Source organism: Melospiza georgiana, chromosome Z (genome assembly GCF_028018845.1).
Source record: "Melospiza georgiana isolate bMelGeo1 chromosome Z, bMelGeo1.pri, whole genome shotgun sequence".
In the NCBI taxonomy this organism is placed as follows: Eukaryota; Metazoa; Chordata; class Aves; order Passeriformes; family Passerellidae; genus Melospiza; species Melospiza georgiana.
Window position 1 is genome coordinate 80629792 of NC_080465.1, and position 19130 is coordinate 80648921.

At 44.4% G+C, this 19130-nt stretch overlaps 1 protein-coding gene across 2 annotated transcripts in view; it reads right to left on the reverse strand.

The window, feature by feature from the left end:
• The window catches only part of ST8SIA5 (ST8 alpha-N-acetyl-neuraminide alpha-2,8-sialyltransferase 5), a 71600-nt gene that overhangs the window by 22780 nt on the left and 29690 nt on the right, over positions 1 to 19130 (reverse strand). Inside the window, exon 3 of one of the 2 annotated variants that reach the window (XM_058043484.1) lies at positions 10316 to 10423. The exons of the other annotated variant lie outside the window; for it this stretch is intronic. Coding sequence (XP_057899467.1) covers positions 10316 to 10423 — 108 coding nt within the window. The remainder of the gene's footprint in view (positions 1 to 10315; positions 10424 to 19130) is intronic. 2 annotated transcript variants of the gene reach the window in all.

Below are 19130 nucleotides of genomic sequence, written 5' to 3' on the forward strand. Positions count from 1 at the left end.
ATGAATCTTCATCTCACCAAAAGGCTCAAAGTCTCCTTCCAGCTGAATTATTCACCGGGATGTGACAGTGTTCACAGGGGTTCTTGAAAGGGGCAAGAGATGAGGATGTTTACTCCATGCTCGGAAGGCTTGATTTATTATTTTATGATATATATATATTACATTATAAGTATACTAAAAAGAATAGAAGGAAAGGTTTCCTCTCAGAAGGCTGGCTAAGAATAGAAAAAAAAAGAATGATAACAAAAGGCAGCTCTCTCTGTCCGAGACGGCGCGGCCCTTAATTGGCCATTAATTATAAACATCTAAGGTGGGCCAATCACAGATGCACCTGTTGCATTCTACAGCAGCAGATAATCATTGTTTATATTATGTTGCTGAAACTTCTTAGCTTCAGTAGGAAAAAACCTAAGAAAGGGTTTTCACAAAAAGATGTCTGCGACGCCTGGACATTGAGCATTTGCTAAGGAGAGGCTGAGATCCACTGCCCCAGCGCATCTCCCATGGGCTTGTCTTGTTGAGCTGGAGCTGAAAAACTTGTGGAAGAGGCTTCAACTGGATTTGGATTAAGAGCCCACCTGCTTGCTCCAGACCAAGGACCTGTGTGGATATACTCAAGGTAACCTCCCCAAACTAAACCAAAATCTCTCTTTAGACAGCACCAGAGAATTTCTTAGAGTTCACAGAAAATTCACAGAATGTTCCAGGGCTGAAGGAGTACCCTCTGGCTGCCAGTACAGACAACATTTTAATCCTCTGAAATAATCGTTTTTCAGACTGTCTTTTTCAGAAGCAATCCTTTTCTTTGGCTCTTTGAGTAAGGCAATGCTGGCACCCTGGATGTGCACGTTCTACACAGTGACAAGGGGCAGATACACACCCCCACACAACATCCAGCACCTCACACACCCCTCCTGCCACTCAGGGTGTGCAGGAGTGAGCAATCCTATCAGCCTCATCCTCACCTGCCTCCCAACACTTCATTTCAGTGCCTTGAATGTGCCTCAGGACAGATAAGCAGAGCAAAAACCTAGATTAACATTTATTTTTATCTTTCCTGCGCACTTCTGGCTGTGCTGCTAGGTTAGAGAGCAGCAGCTCAGATGTTGAACAGCACATGCAGTCACGTGGGAGCACCACAGCACAGGAAAGCTGCCTTCAGCCTGTGGCATTGGAGTCAAAGATGTCATTTTATGGAATGGAGATGAAATTTCCTGTGTCCCAGCCATTCCCTTTGATCGTTGCCTGTTTACTCAATCCACAAACCAAAAATAGAAATGAAAAAGGATGTGTTACCACAGCAGCAGAAGGTTAAGAAGGAAAGGATTGGGTCAAAAATAAACCACTTCTGGATCTGAAAGGAAATCAATCCATGAGGCAACACTGCGTTTCCAGCAGAGCTATTCCATGAGCCTATAGATTGAAAAAGCACAGTCCTGCAAATCTCTACCCTCACAACAGCTTCAGCTTTCCCAACAGAGCCACTGGCAGCACTGAATTCACCATTTAGCACCCCATGGAAGGGCAGAGGGAGGATCCATGGGACGGGCTGGATGACACATTGCTGATGGGACACATGCAGCAAAGGCAGGGGACAACAATGGCAATGTCATTCTGCACAGAGAGGGGAGAAAATGCTGCTGGCCATGGGGTCAGTTTGGCTGAAGTGAGCTCAGTGATGCCAAGCTATTGAATAAACATCCTTTGGGCTGTCCTTCCTCAGCCTGAACCTCTCTGGAGCAGACAGACAGCCACTGAACCCTCCTGAGTTGAAATGCTGTGGATGCTTCTGCACATCAGCTGCCCATAATAATGGTGCTGCAACAGCAGTGGGAGTTTTTCAAGACAGTGGCTGGTCAATAGACTCAGGGAAAAAAAGAGTTTCTCTCTTTCTCCCAGGAGTATTCATGCTTTTTATTTGCTTCACAGTGATTCCTCCTGCTGCAGATATTACAGGATATTAGCAGAGGCTGTTCCCCAGAGCACTGGACAACCTCTTCCCACAGAAGTGCTTCACATTGTGCTTTCCTAGAGTGCAGCTTTTGCACAACACCAGGCCCTAGCACAAGGGCCATGGGTTCCCTCAGCTCCAGAGATGTCCTTTAAACCCACGTCCTCATCCTGCAAGGGTCTGGACCTGCAGGGAGTGTTTGGAGATCAGGCCCCCACACTTTCCCAGAGGAAGCATCAGTCTCACCCACTCCCTGGTCTCTGAGAGCTCTTCCTGCCTATTAACTCCCACTCCAAAACATGTAGTTCCCTGTGAACGAAGATACATTTGCCTGTCAGAAAGCTTAATTAGCACAAATGGAAACTGTCCTCCCCATCATCCTCCTCAGTCTGATCTCCAGCTAGGAAACAAGGATGTAGTTCAGTTTATTTTGATTTATGTTCTGGATTAGTGACAAGTGACAAACCTGACTATACTACTTACTCCTTTTGCTACAGAAAAGGTCTGTGCTTTGGCTTTACAAGAATGACAGTCAAGTTTTATTATCCATAAAACAGAGTTGATCTGTCACCGCCATAATGTCCTCTCCCTGCATTTTTCCACTGCCCCTGACGAAACATAAATCCCTTTAAAGGTCAAACTCTACAGGAAAACCAATACAAGAATTCATGATTCTTTACCTTAAGAACACAACTGCAAATGAATTATAGCAAACAGCTCAGTTGTATGTAGGATTGTGCTTTCCCGGGGCACTGGGTGCTACACACCACTCACTGCTCTGTGTCTGCTCACGTCAGTTGTAGCTTTCAAACCCACAACACTTTTCCAGGGTCAAATTCTATGCCTGAACACCACACAGTGCTCAGAGGGCACTATTTTTTTACAGCCCACTGCACTGAGTACCCAGGAATTCGATGCTGTTCACTCTGTAATTTTCCATTTTTGACTGACTGAAACTTTCTTCTTTTCTAACCTTCACGTCCCCCATTGCAACCTCACCTCCAGCTGAGCTGCCTACTGAGCTCGCTAGTGAGAGACACATTTGGTTTCTCAGTACATCAGCTAACACTTAGGTCTTTGATCATCTGCAGCTGGGCTGCTCCTGCTTTGATCAGAAGTAAGCTTTTCTTGATCACACTACACGAATTAAAAAGTCCGAGACTTCAATCCTGCCTTCAAGCGACGCTTGGGTTGAGACACTGATTTTGTCTGATATACTGAACAAAGGTTTAAAAGTATAATTTACTGCAATGGTCAGGCATCTTTTAAGCAGGATCATTTTCTGAAGCTGCCTTCCCATTCATTCTGCTCACTCCTGAAGTGCCAGTTCCCAACACTGCTTGCAGTGAGGCTGCAGCACTTGCACGGCGAGACTGCAGAGCATGGCAGGAAGGATTCCACCTACCCTGCAGGAAAAACAAAGATCTTTCCAAAAATATACATTATCCAGTGACTAAGAAATGAGAATAAAAGAACCAAGCCCTGCAGGCTTCTACTAAATGCTTATTAAGAGTGCTGTCCAATTAGCAGTGCCTGTGTTCATCACTATGGGCAGATCCATGGTCAACCTTGGGTCGAGGTTCACCTTCCTTACTCAGGAATGCTCCAAGTGTGCCAGAGCACGCATTCCCCAAAGCACAGGGGACTCACATCATCTGGCAAGGTCTGCATGGAACCTTCAGGTCCCTGGAGCAAAAATACAGCTGGGGTGGAGCCTACCACAGCTCTAGAGGCCCTGGACAATTCATCTGGAATAGAGCACAGTAGGTGTTGACTTCATCAGAGCCCATTGTGAGTGACCAAATCCCTCTGGCCTTTGCTTCTCTTAATGCTTCTATGTGACAACATCAAAACCCACGAGATTTGGTCAAAGGGTTTAAGGGCTTTACATGAATTCAGGGCATTTTCTCCCTTAATAAAAGCATCCTACCACTTTGCATGGCCTGTTCTCCCAAGATTATTTTGTCCCATTGGGAAGGGATGATCCCTGTTCAGCAGGTGAAGGAGCTGATGTAGATGTGGCAAGGGAAGCAGGAATCTTTGATGCTCTTAGAGTAACTTAAACTTCACTAGGACTGTGGCACAAAAAAAAAAAAAAAAAAAAAAAAAAAAGAAGAAAAATCACATTGCTGCTTGTGCTGTTTCTGCTATTTGAGAGCCTGAGTCGACCCGTCCACAACAGGATGATGCCTGAAAGGCTGAACTGAGAGAGAAGAGCTGTGGGTTCAACAGAGGAGACTGGAGAAGCATCAGGCTTCTTTTACACAGCTTCATGAGACTATTTGATTGTCTCATCCCGGGGGACAACAAATATTAAGAAAGGTGGTTCACATTCCTCCTGCCTACCTCATGCTGATGACAATGTCACTGGCAATACTGGTTTAAACCCTGTACCATCTTCATCTCTAATGCCTTAGATGTCTAACTGATCATGAACTTCCAGTATGTCTCTGTAGGTGGGAGCAAAATATGCCACCATGAGCTGTGTCATGTAAAAAAATTTAAAATATAAGCAAGATAAAATGGTCATTTATCTCTGTATGTATCGTGTAGTAATAGCTCTTATGAATTACTGCATCCACTTCTGACATTTCATCTTTGGGGAAGATTTGAGACACTGGCGAGAGTTACAAAAGGACTTGCAGAAATTTTCTGGATTCTAAAATATTATGAGAGGCGTGTGAAGCTTAATCTAAACATATGGTGACTGAATAAGGAGATACTGCACCAGGAAGCAATTACCAGTGGCAGGAAGGTTTTCAATGCAGTATAGCAAGGAAAAACAGTATTCAGTGCCTGGAAGCTAAAGATAGAAGTGGCATGCTTAGTTCAAGATTAGTTGTCTTTCTAGAAGAATCAAAGTAACTAAAACTCAGGATGTGGAATTCTTGTACAGGGGTTTAGGTTTTCCAGGAGATTCTTGTAGCTGAGGTTAAAAGCTATAGATTCATGAACCCACTGGTTATTCACTTTGGATATTTTTATATGTTTGGTCTTACAGAGTTGTAAGCTTTCCTGGGGTTTCATAATAGATGATTTTAGATAGGTCCATCCATTAAGACAAGGACCATGATATTGCGCCTGTTTTCCAAATTAAAATTTTTGCTTTCAAAAAACCAAAAGTGCTTCCAAGAACCAGCCATAAATGCATAAGTTTGATCTTCTTCAGAGGAGGAGTGGCTTTTATATTTTTGTCCTTTAAAGGCTTTTCTTGTATAGCTCACTGAACATCCCCAGAAAAGTAGAAAGTGCACAATTTTTTTCTAGTTGGAGGGGCTCCTTTTCTGGATTCTTTTTCTGACCATGACTCCACAGGTATCACACACCCTATCTGTGCAGTCAAGATGATGGCTGTGATGCCCTGAGGATATATTTTTCATCACAACCATGGAAGCTCCCGGCAAACTGTCACTGGCTGCTCACTGCCATCTTCATTATGATCTCCCATCTCATCTCCAAGTCTCCACACACAGATCACTTGGAATTGCTTGGCTCTGCTGCTCATTGCCTCATTAGCAACGGGAATTGACCAAACATCCCCTCCTGCCAAAGGCACGTTGTTCCCTTCCCATCTGCCCACTGATTTGGGACACAAGGCTTTCTCTCCATGGTTTCAGCCTAGCACAGCACCAGAGCAAGTTGCAGAACACAGCTCCACTGCAGCAGGCGTGGGTGTAGCAGCAGGAGCTCCAGCAGAAACAGCCCTAAATGGCACAGCAAAGTCCAGGCTGCCTCCTGCTTCTCCCTGGAGATAAGCCCACCTTGCAGCCCATCAGCACCACCACCCCCTGTGCTTCCCAGGCCCTCTCTGAGCCAGGCTGACACCCATCCTCATTTAGAGGTGTTCCCACTGTGCTGTGTGTGTGAATGATTTATTGGAGATTGCATTGGATTTGAGTTTCAGGGACATGTTGGTGCTTCTTGTCTTTTGCTGTGTCAAACCAATGCCGTCTCCTGACAAGCAGCAGTGGAGTGTGCTGCAGGAAGCCCTGTTTTCCCAATTTAATTTCAAAATTCTCAGATTTTTAATAAACTGGTTCTTGGGTGTTTTAATCAAGCCCTTTCCCATTCACTCTGACTGAAATAATCTGCTGATGTTGTTACCCATATGACCACCCACCTAGAAGATATAGCAACATTCATGACAACCCTTATGCATCAATGACATCTTAAACCCCACATTTTAGCTTATTGCAAGCATCTGCCTTTTTTTTTTCTTGTCATTTTTAGATTTTAGGATCCTTGTATGAAGAACTCAGCAATGTGACTTAAGCAAAATCCTAAGTCCTTATATTCACTCCTGTGAAACATGTATTTGACAAATCAAATTGATTCTACTCTTTACTTCGTAGCCAGTGGGGACAAGACAAAGCTTCAGATTTGTCATGCTACAGAATTCAGTGTGCAGATTGACAGGCCTTAAAGTAAGATCTCCTCTCACCCACCAAAGGTTTCTGCAGTTTTATCACAGAATTTTACATTGAATTTTATCTGCAGCTCCAGTTGACTGAAGGAAACACCATAAACCAACTCATATGGCAGACAAGTCATCCTGTCATTAAGGCAGCTTCTTGCCAGTGAAAAATTACTTAAGCATGAAGACTCACAATTCCAGTAAGTTGGAAAATATATTAAAAGGAGAGCAGAAGAATCAGGGCTCTGGGAAGGGGTTGTGTATATCACTTGTCATAACCAGCACTAGATAAAACCCTTGATCTGATTCTCCACAGGGATGCTGTAAGGTTTAACGATGCTTAGCGCAAAGTAAAATGCAAAAGATAGAAATATGAGTAATGGGTGATGCGCAAGAATCAAAAATAAGCCAGTGTTCAACAACTGGTTGTTATTGCATCTGTGTGGGTAGTCTTCCTTTGGTTGAAATCCCTATGGATTTTGTGGAGCTCCTGTGCTTCACTTTTACTTCTTATTAGTAATCACTATTTCCTTGACACCTAGAAGGCCTTCAGCAACATACTGAAATGAAGGCTCTGGTGCCCAAAAAGGCCCAACAAATTGGGATCTGTCAAGTGCCTGCCCAGAGCAGTGTTAGGTGACACAAAGGGGATCCACACTCTTGGTTGCACCACATACATGACACAGGATTTTATTTCCATGGACTGCTTCTACACAGACTGAAGAACTGTCTTTCAGCACTGTGATGAAAACCTGGGTTAGCTGAGTTACCCCAGCTCAGCAGAGCTGTCAGAGCAGGGATCAGTGTGACAAATGTGTTTGGTTTCAGACCTCAGACATCAGAGGGCTGGAGCCCCTCTGCTCTGGAGCCAGCCTGGCCCAGCTGGGGCTGCTCAGCTGCACCAGAGAAGCTCCAGGGACACCTCAGAGCCCCTGCCAGGGCCTCCAGGGGCTCCAGGAGAGCTGCACAGCCCCTGGGGACAAGGCAGGCAGGGACAGCACCCAGGCAATGGCTCCCACTGCCAGAGGGCAGGCACAGAGTCTGGCACATTGGGAATTAGGAATTGCTGGCTGGGAGGGTGGGCAGGCCCTGGCCCAGGGTGCCCAGAGCAGCTGTGGCTGCCCCTGGATCCCTGGCAGTGCCCCAGGCCAGGCTGGATGGGGCTAGAAACAATCAAGGATAGTGGGAAGTGTCCGGGTCCATGGCAGGGGAATGGCACTGGATGGCCTTTAATGTCCCTTCCAAAATATTGTGTGATTTTATCTAAGGTGTGCCTCAATGTTTACTGAAATCACATAACACAATAATATTAATATCTTTCTTACTTAATCATTTTTATGCAGTATTTAATCTTCACTGCTCATTGGTTTCTCTAAGGCCACTATTCTCATTAAGTCTGGCTGACTTGCAATTCTAATGCACTCATTCTTTCTGCGTGCCTTTGCTTTGGAAGTCCTTTATTTTCATCTAAACCTTCACTCCTACAGGATGAGTTGTCAGCATCTCTACACCCTGTATTAGGTTATGTAATTAAAAGATAAAGAGTAGTTCTAGAATATGTTCAAGTTGATACCACACATGCATGAATAAACATATGTCTCTATATATATAAATGGTACAAGAGAATGGAAATGATATTCACATCTATTTCAATTAATATCTTTAAACACTAAACCTTTTACAAGAAGGTGGTGGCACAGCAAACTGCAGAGCCATGCAGTGAAAAGGTATTCTGTGTGCTTATGCTGACATACAATTAGTTTTGTGCACTTCAGGCATCTCTCTGGAGTCCTGTAAATATATACAAATAAAATCAGTTCTGTGAAATGTAGTCTGCAAGTTTTCCATTCAGTGGAAAGAATTATTCATTAAAGGAAGACTTGTTTTCATTTTACAACAACAGCATAAAGTTGAGTGTCAGATTAAGACTCTCAGGAGATGTCTGGTGACAACACAGTCAGAAAGGTGATCAAATGTAAATAGTAAACAATTTTGACACAGCTCTGCAGTAGTCACCAAACAGTCTCATCTCCACACTTACAAAGTACTTTTTTTTATTTTCCTATATTCCCAGGTTCCATACAAAAGGATAAATAATATCTCTAGCACACTTAGATGCGAAATATGTTGCAGGTAGACTTATCCCTGACTGAAAAAGCTTTCAGCTCCACTGCCAGTAACACAGAACCCCAGAATGTCTTGAGATGGAAGAGACCCACAATGATCATCAGCCCGGCTCCTGCCCTGCACAGACCCCCAGCAATCCCACCCTGAGCATCCCTGGCAGCGCTGTCCAAAGGCTCCTGGAGCTCTGGCAGCCTCGGGGCTGTGCCCATCCCTGGGGAGCCTGGGCAGCGGAGATACAGTCACTGACATATCACATAACACAGGCTTTGCAATACAAACTTTTTCTTCATTGATATTATGACTTTGTCCTGTTTATATCTAGCTTGTGTGGTTTGTTTGTGTAAAAACCACTTGCACCTTGAACCTGTTTGTCTTTGAAGAGGCTGAGGAGACTGAGAGCAGCACTGTGGCTCAGCCCCTCACGACTCTGTCTTTTGTATTCAAGGCTTTTGGTTCCCCGTCATGCAATCAATGATGGTTCAATTGCCTCTGTCAAAGGTGTCTAGAGGAGGAAATCTATATTTGTTTATTTTCTCAAGCCTTCAAGATGATGTGTGTCTTTGTGTCTCACTGAGTTCTTTTATACGCCAAGTGCCTAAACTGAAGACTGTGTAAATACAGATTATATATGCAGATACTGAAAAGGCAACAAGAGAGGAAGATATATACACACACCAACACATATACACATGAATCCTTTTCCCCCCTGCTCTAAGAGAAAAACTGCAGTGGAGGATGGTTGTTCTCATAAAGAACCTTTACAAAGCCAACCAGCAGAACAGCAGGCAGCACTCACAGATCACATTACAGCAAGAGCCTGAACAGGAACTGCAGCATTGCTGTGGCTCAGTGACACGATGATTTCTGGCAGGTTAGACTCTGCAACTTCTGCTTGCCTTTGAAGTGCTATCAGCTCCACAGCTGCAGTGGTGTACGGCTACAAAATGATGATATTTAAAATAAAATGGGCAATTTACCCAGTGTTTTGTTTATACACAAGTACTAAGTGTAAGGTTCTTTTAATTGTTTTTGGTTTTTTCTTTATTTTACAGCTCTTTCTAAGATTTCCCTGCTGCTTATTGCACTCGATGCTACACATGACTCAGGATTTTTAACTACTCCTGTAACTGGTGTTCCAGGAAGAGAGCCCAAATATCCACCCTGTGCCTGTGCCTGGATTTGTGCAGATGGCCTGGGATAGCTGTGGAGTTCTCTAGGCACAACTGCTGCCAGTTTTCTGACTCTGCTCATGACCCTGCAGACACCTGAGCCCATGTCAAACCAGGAAGTACAAAGAGTGCAGCAGCACATCAGTGCTTCTCATGTTGCCAAATATTGTAAATAAAGGAAATACTCCAGCCTTATCTTGACAGAACACTTTTCCCCTGCTAGGCCCTGAAAAGAATTTAAATTAAGCTATGTTTTCATGGAATACATGTTTTATTCTAAAGACCACATTCCCCAGTGTGCTCTGTATGCACCAGCAGTGTCATGTTGGGACATTTTCTGCTGAAATCCCATTCTCCCATACTGCCACACCTTGACACACAGCATTGGTAGGGAAACAGGAGAGGACAGAACATAGAAACCACCCTCCTGCAGACTTAATGGATGCTTATGGCACATTCCAAAATGTCCCCAAGGCCTGCAAGGGGGAAAGCAGCACAGTGCTTGGGCATCCCTGACGTCTTCTGTACTGTGGGGAGCAGCGCCAGGCAGCCAAAGCACACTGCAGGTCTCATTTTTCATACAGCCTGTGCTCACATTTGTGGTTCACACAAGGAGAGAGAGATCTCTACAGCCATTCCCTCGGGTGTTGGTACCTGGTGCCTGTGTCACTGCCACTCTTCACTGCTCCGTCATCCGTGAAATTAAAGGTGCCGGTCCAATTTGCCAATTCCTCTCCATTCTGCCAGCTAAACTGCAGCCCTCTAGCAAGAAAATGAGGCAGTTGATATTTGATATCATTCATTAGGTCAAGTCTATCAGCATGAGTTCTCATGTCCTATTTATTAACATACACATGTGACTATGACACATTCATCAAAAGCAATTAAAAGGTACCAAGCACAACAAGATATCACCTTATTAGGGTAAACAAATAATATTTACTTCCCATAGACCCTGCAAGTCGTTGGATGAAAACAATACCAGGTTCCCCACATAAATTTGAAGGCCAGTAGTTATCTGTGTTCATAAACAGCACACATCTATGAGGAGGAGGAAATTTCATTCTCCAAAGATAAGGGCAAAAAGCTGGAGACATGGGAAACCACAGGGCCAAAGAAGTAAAAGCTCCAAACTTCAGTTTTACATCTATAGGAGTTGCTAAATGTGTTGGGCACTGGGTCGTTCCTCTGATTTGCTGGCTTTGCTAGCAAAGGATGTGTCATTTTGTGACGTCTCTAAAGTCATAACACAGTGCTTATTTTGCCTGTTTGGTAAGATGGCATTTTCTTAAAGCCAATGCATAAATGCAATCACCACAAGCCCCTGTTTTCCAAACTTTCACAGATTTGTTCCAACCCCCATGAGGCTTGCAGTCTTCTGGAAACTACACCAGTAGCAGGGTAGAAATTTAAAAATGCTGGGGAAATATTGGACAACACAAGCCAAAACCCTTCTCTTATCTCAGAAGCCAACGAAGAAGGATCTTGCGGATTGTTATTTTTAAACTTCTCCTTTTTAACCCTATTTCATTATTTCAGAAGCCTGGCAAGCTGAGTTGCAAACATTTGGTGCTGCCAATACTGAAAGTTAACTTCCCAGTTGGGCTGTGTGGGGACAGCCAGGAAGCAATCTGCCAGCAGGCTTTATCCAAAACAAAGGGCATCCAGGACCCCGATAGCTTTGCTGGTCACCAGGCTTATGACAAGGGATGGTGAATCTCTCTGGCCACATCCATCCTCCTGTCTAATTGGAGCAATTATCAGCATAGGGAATTAAGAAGGAACAACATGGGGTGTTAAAATATGCCCAGGGGAATCTTGTGAGGTTTAACAAGGCCGAGTGCTGGAGCTGCACCTGGATGAGGGCAGCCCATGGGATGAACCCAGGCTGGGGCTGAGCAGAGGGAGCAGCCCTGGGAGAAGGAGCTGTGGGTGAGAGCTGGGCCTGCCCCAGCCTGAACCCCCTGCCCTGGGCTGATCCCCAGCGTGGGCAGCAGGGCAGGGGGATCCTGCCCCTGTGCCCCTGGGCTCAGGTGAGAGCCCACCTGCAGAGCTGCCCCAGCCCTGGCTCCAGCAGCACAAGGAGCTGGAGCTGCTGCAGCCAGTGCAGAGGAGGCCACGGAGCTGCTGCCAGGGCTGGAGCCCCTCTGCTCTGGAGCCAGCCTGGCACAGCTGGGGCTGTTCAGCTGCACCAGAGAAGCTCCAGGGACACCTCAGAGCCCCTGCCAGGGCCTCCAGGGGCTCCAGGAGAGCTGCACAGCCCCTGGGGACAGGGCAGGCAGGGACAGCACCCAGGCAATGGCTCCCACTGCCAGAGGGCAGGCACAGAGTCTGGCACATTGGGAATTAGGAATTGCTGGCTGGGAGGGTGGGCAGGCCCTGGCCCAGGGTGCCCAGAGCAGCTGTGGCTGCCCCTGGATCCCTGGCAGTGCCCCAGGCCAGGCTGGATGGGGCTGGGAGCATACCTGGGACAGTGGAAGGTGTCCCTGCCCATGGCAGGGGGTGGGACTGGATGATCTTAAGGTCCTTCCCACCCAAAGTATTCTGTGACTCTGTGAAACCCTTGCAGTCTCTTTCTCTTCAGCCCCGTTTAACCCCCACTCCTTGGAGCCCAGCTGGATGCTGCTTTGTCGTGAGGAGACGATTGCGGCTCTGAACTGAATCCCGATGGATGCAGGTGAGGACACGCGAGCTGGTGTTTGCCCCTGGCGCTGTCTTGGGTGGGTGAACACCGCCCCAAAGGCTGCTCTGAGCCCGGCTGTCTCTCACCAGCCCCGCAGGGTTTGGGACTCGCTGGTTGAGGGTCCCAGGGTTTGTGCATCTGGGGGTTCCCTGCCAGATCCCTGGCTGTGGCTGCCCCTGGATCCCTGGAAGTGTCCCAGGCCAGGCTGGATGGGGCTTGGAGCAGCCTGGGACAGTGGAAGGTGTCCCTGCCCATGGCAGGAGGTGGCACTGGATGAGGCCAAAGTTTCCTTCCTGCCCAAACCACCCTATGATTCCATGATTAATGACCAAGTGTGAATACATTATGCTGTAATAGCCATTGGGTAATGCAGTGTTCTGGATTGTCAGGCAGCCCCATAACTTTCGTTTTTATTCAGCTGACCGGCCCAAGGTAAAATTTACGAGTCGAATATTGGTGTGTGAAGAAAACATAGCAAAATTACTTGGACACCTTCACTTTGAGGCTTGTTGAAATAAATGCTTGTGGTTCTGTCCCATATACCACAGTCTTACACATTTTTTACCACACTAACTGGTATAGAACCATGGTTTCTTCAAATATATATCTTTGTAAAAGACATTTAAGTATATGGCCTTAAAAATATCTTTTAATTGTTAAAGGCATTACTAAATGATACATTGGGAGAGAGGGTAGAAGTGTGGGAAAACCAAGCTGGAATTGTGCCTTTTAATTGGATTTAAATTCACTATTTGGGACTTCAATATTTGCTTGCAAATTGAAATAGAGAGCATTAATCCAGATAAATGGCTGGTCTTGGTGTGTCCTCCAGAGGTGAACTCTTCTACAGCATAGCCAATATTCAGGCAGATTAAATGAAGAATTAAAACATGCAGTAAAGTCCCTTCCCTGTCTGTGTGTCTTTACTCTGTATGTAACAGCTGAAAGGAAATCTAAGTAAATGTTTCAGAGTGGAGGGGGGTGAATCTGTCCATCAAGCAAAACAAATCGTAAAATCACTTTTTAATGCCCTCCTTTCCTTAAGCTGGTTTTGGGGCAGGGCGTGCACTGCAGCAGAAGCACAAAGTGTAAAGGACATTCTCATTTTGGGTAAGATCCAAGGGGAAATTGCAAGACTAACCCTGAGGAATGGCAGATATGTCTTATGATGACCAGCTTGAAATAGTTAGCTTTGAAGTGGCAGGGTGGGGATCTAATGGAGGTACAAAAATATCCAGGGAGGGATCTGGGTACGACACCTCTCTGTGGTTAAGGACAGAGCTGTGAGCTGAGCTTAGGGTCAGATTAAAGTTAAGTGTCCAGCCCTGAGCCAGCCAGACCACACAGGGCTCTTCTTCCAACAGGTACTCCAGGGATTAACAGAATACAGACTTATAAATACACAAAACACCCCACCAAAGAAACTTTTCACAGCTTACAGGGCTGTGTGTCTCACTGTAAGTCTGTAAGAGTAAGACCAAGCTGCTGCTCTGCATTTTTTCCAGAGGTGGTGCAATAAATCTCTTTCTCACAGTAAGAACTACTTCCATAAATAATGGTTTGTGGTATTAGGACTGAGTAGATACCAAGGATGAGACATTTAAAAACACTGAATTAATTCTGTTTCTAACAGGATTACTGAGAGCTTTACCATTGATTTCAATCAGCCTTGAGTTGGGAGAATTTAATTTTTGAAATACAAAATTTTCTAATCCTCTCAGGTTTGAGTTGTAAGCATCCGTAAAAAATTGTCTGGCCAAATGTGCAAACAGCCTGAGAAAACAGAAAAGAGACTTGAGCTGCTTCATCAGTGTATTTCTTTGGCATTCTATTTGAGTCAAATTCTACCCTGTTCACTCTCAGCAGTAACTGCATTTAAACAGGTAAACAAATTAAGGTTCTGTGAATCAGAATTGCAATATAAAAGCACACAGAGCACAGACACACAGAAAAGGAAGAGAAAAAGCATCAGAGCAAAAGGGAGGGTAAGGAAAGATTAAAAGAAGGTGAGGAAAGCTGAGGAAATGACTGAGACATCGAGGCCTACTATGTAATTTACATAGCTTGTGTCAAACAGTTCAAACAAAAAAAAAAAAAGAAAAAAAGGAAAAAGAGAGAAAAGGGGAAAGAAAAAGAGAAAAGGAAAAAAAAAAGAAAGAAAGAAAAGCTAAGTGGAAGCTTGGAATTGTTGCCAATGATTGTCAAGTGGAACTTTGCCATTTGCTCAATTTGCCCTAATATAACAACTTCTAAAATTGGGATGTGTCCCCAACGTGTGATGCTGATGACAGCAAGGAAAGAATTCATAAAAGGTGCAATAACCAGAAACCCTCTCAGTGCAGAGATGCTTCGTTTTGCCCATGAATGTAAGCAAATTGTTCATCAAGGAAGATGTACGTCAGTTATGGATACCATTAATCACAAGACTTATCCCTAACAAACAAAAGTGTGAGCAATGCTCTGCCTCGCGTTGCAGAAACTCCATGAAGTTGGATGCCTTAGCAACAGAGGCCTTGAGTTTCAGGTAAATGTCAAAGCAATATTTTGATCCTAATTGGTAACTGTAAGTGTTGAATCAGTGTGTGGTCAAATAAACATCAGTGTAAAGTAATAATAGGAGGAGGGGGTGAAAAGCCAGAAAATTAACAAAGCAGCAGTGACTCTGAAGGGCTTGTCAAAACCGGCTGTTAGGAAGCAGCAGGAAGCAAAGACTGAAAGCCTGTTGCTGCAATCCAAACAAAAAACAACTCCTACACAAGCAGAGGTTTTAATAGCAGAGGATGTCAGATAATTATGAGTGTTTTGAACTACAAGGCAAGAACGAGCAAGCGGATGAATTGCAGGGAGAAGCTTTGCACCCGTGCTGCTGCCACACGGAGATCCCCCCTCAGCGGGGCCTATTGTCCTTCTGAAAAGGAAAGGAAAGGTGAAAACCCACTTCAAACCAGAAGGCAGGGTGTATAAAGGGAGCTGCTGAAAGAAGGAGACCCAAAAGTCTCCAAGCACAGCTGGAGGTCGTGTCTGGGCACTGTCCACGACTGTGTGTGCAGCAGAACCTGCTCAGGAGAGATCCATGTGCTTCCCAGGCACAAGAGCAGCTTGGTGCAGGTGGCACAGTCATCAGCACCTCTGGGTGACAAAGGAGCCATCAGCGCCAGTGGGGCCATCACCTGCCACTCCTGCCACAATTATTCCCCAAATACCACCAGTTCATCCCATTTAATCCCAGGCAGCGGGAGACTTCCACTCACGTCTAAAAGGTGACAGCTACAACTATCCTCATTTGGCATCCACCACAGGCAGGCTAAATCCAAGCCCAAGCAAAAACCAGGCAGAAATGAATGTTATTTTCTAATGGTGAAGCTAAGCCAAAACCTGACTCAGCTTGCTGGCCTGCACAGATGGGCAAGGAAGGAGAAGCAGAGGAAGGGAAGGAAGATATGGATGTCCCCAAGATCAAGGCAAATTTTTTGTCTTTCTGAGCTCCCTCTATTATTTGTCTTCACTTCTCCTGCTCTTGCTTTCCAGCAGTTCTCACATCCCTTCTCTATATGCACTCTCCCTAACAAAGAAGCCATTAGGAAGTGACAGGACATCCAGGTTTTGTGACTTCAGCTCCTGTTGAAGTTATTAGCAAATAGTACATTCATTAATTCCATATACATCATTAGTAATTTTATAATCCTGTTTCTGCTAGAAGCCATATACACTTCTCAGATATAGAAGCCATATCCAGCCTCTGTCCTGATGACCGACAGCCCAGGCCATGTAAAGGCTTCCTAAAGTTACTGGAAAATCAATTTCACTGTACCTCAGTTTCCCTGTTTTGTAATTCGTGTGCCCTTGAGGGGGAGGAACTGAAGCCTTTAGTGTTAAATGATCATTGCTGTCTTTGAAAATGGAAAGTGGTGCCCTTAGCCTGTTAGCAGGGGTGTCACAGAGGTGCTGGAAAGTCAGATGGTTAATCTTGCCAGAGATCCAGTTCCTTCTTTCCGCAAAATAAGGAAACTATGACTCACTGTGTCCACGGGGCGTACGGAAAATAAAACTAAAGCCGTGGTATGCATGAGTGACCTGCAGATGAGAGGGACTGGAAGCACTCACTAAAATGGATCAGGGAGCTGGAGGAGCTTGGGTGAGGGGAATATCAGGAGTCTCAGTGTGACAGACTGCTGCACAGGTGAGGAGAAGCACAGCAGCCAGCAGAGACAGCAGCAAGAAGAGGTTTGGAGCAAAACCAAGGACCCCTTTTCATTTTTGCACAGGCCAGAAAAAGCAAAATTAATTACACTGAGCTTGAAAAGATATCAGAGGGGCCCAAAAGGAGTAAAGGACTAAAGTTACCGCAGTGAACAGTGAGACACTGGGATCAGACCCAGCCCAGCAGCGCCCAGTTGGACCAGCCTATGCTCAAAACCCCTTCCCTGACAAAAGGGTCAGGCTTAGTCCCTGAAGATAACAAAGCCAGGTGACAAGAACAAGGCAAATGCCTACTTGATTAGTTAAATATCACTTTAAACACCCCAATCAATTTTGAAATAAATATGCAAGGCACAACAAGTTAAAAGATGCAGGACAGAGGAGAGAAAGAAAGAGAGAGAGAAAAAGAGAGAAAGAGAAAGAAAAGAAGAAGAAAGGGAGGAAAGAAAGAAAGAAAGAAGGAAGGAAAGAAGAAAGAAAGAAAGAAAGAAAGAAAGAAAGAAAGAAAGAAAGAAAGAAAGAAAGAAAGAAAGAAAGAAAGAAAGAAAGAAAGAAAGAAAGAAAGAAAGAAAGAAAGAAAGAAAGAAAGAAAGAAAGAAAGAAAGAAAGAAAGAAAGAAAGAAAGAAAGAAAGAAAGAAAGAAAGAAAGAAAGAAAGAATCTGCCTGTAGCAGTAGTCCAGGTCCAATTCACCTGTACTGTGCCAGGTAATACCTGTAATCCAGGTCCATAACCCTGCCAGGCAAGGCACAAATAAATAAAACATTCCTGGGGCCATCTCAAGGACTTGAGCAATATGCTCTCCGTCTAATGTGAGTCCATTAAAAAATTCATATCTTTCGGTGGAAGAAGCATTGAATCTGACTAGCCCAGTTTAGAGAAATACTTATTTCTCCAGAGAAATTAGCAAAATGCAAGTTTTAGTCCTGCTACAAGCACTTACATTCTTCTGCTCACTGCTTTAATAGAGATCAACCTTTGTCTCAGTGACCTACAGCTCTGTAGATAGACTGACAGTGGGTAATTACTGAGCTCATCACTTACCATCTCACAGGGACAAGATTATTAAAAGGTTTTGAAAATTGTATGAAAATAAGTGGAAGAGCAGGAATGGTATATTCAGAGCAAAAGGAAGAAATTAAATAACATGAGCCCCACAAAACACAAAATATGGATGGACAATATAGGAAAGGTGCACGTCTGGTTTCACCACACTCTTGGCCTTACAGAATTATACCAGGGAAAACTTTGGCTCTTTATGTTAGAGGGAAATAATAGTATTAAAATGGTGGAGGAGTATATTTTGACTAGTGCAAAAAGCAAAATTGGAAACATAGGTGGGAAGCTTCTGGATTATAACCATTATTACACAGAAAAAAGGTTTTGTTTCATGTAGCACGTTTCACATTTGGGTTAAATCTTGCATCAGATACTCACAAGCAGTATCTGAAAAAACTTGGTCTAAAAGGACTTCCCAGGAAGGAAAAAACACATTCAAATGGTTGGCTTAAACTGGATCTAATGTTGACCAGGACATCAAGAACATCCAAGGATACCTTCCAAACCTTTACAGTCTTGCCTTTTCTCATCTGTGGCTGGAAGAGAAACATCCAAGGAGTAATAGATAACCTTTATCAAACTTATTAGCAATAATTATTCACAATTATAATTATTCATAATTTAAATATCATTATTTGTAATACAGAGGGGCAGGACAAAACCAACAACAGAATGAAATTATAGTGAGGGACGTAGTTTTCAAGAAAAGAAAAAAAAAATCTACCAACACAACCAAGCCCTGAGCACAGATACAGGGAATCCCAAATGTTTTAAGACACCAGCAAATTCTGACATTTGAGATGGTAGATGCCTGATGCAGTGTGGGTTCCAAATCTCACCACACCACAAGAGATCTGACTAAAATAATTGCACTGCATCTCAAGCTTCCAGCACCAATATATTCAGCATCAGGTCAAGTGTCCCCACACTGCCCTGAGGGCTCAGGCTGAAGACAAGGAGAAAAATGCATTCACAGTCAGTGAGGGTGTACCCAGTGCCAGGCACAGGGGTAGCAAATATTCTCTCTCTCCATCACAGAGGTGGATGGCACAGTCTTCTCCTGCCACTTAGGCAACCCTTCCAAAATATTTACAGCCTAAGATGTTCAGGTAGGGCTGTCAAAAGCCCAGCTTTGGCTGTATTTGCTCTGATAGAAAATGCCAGACCAATGACAGAGGCTGCTTTTAAGGCATTCACCCTGAGAACTAAAGCATAAACCCATCCAAATAAAATGGATGTGAAAGGACATCAACTATCTGCAGGGCTGATGGAAAAGCAAAATGGATGCAAGCAACAGAGGGCAAGCATGCCTCAAAGAAATGAGAGGTTAAGTCCACAATTTGCCTGAGGGAGACATGGACTGCTGAGCAATGAATACACTTGAATTAAAAATTGAGAAATGAAATGAAAAAGCAATCAAGGGTAAGAATGAAGCACAGTGGAAGTAAGAAAATACCAAGCTTTGCACAGTGATTATGGCTGAAGCAAATCCAGCAAGTGTAAGAACCATCAGGAAACTCCAGCAGGG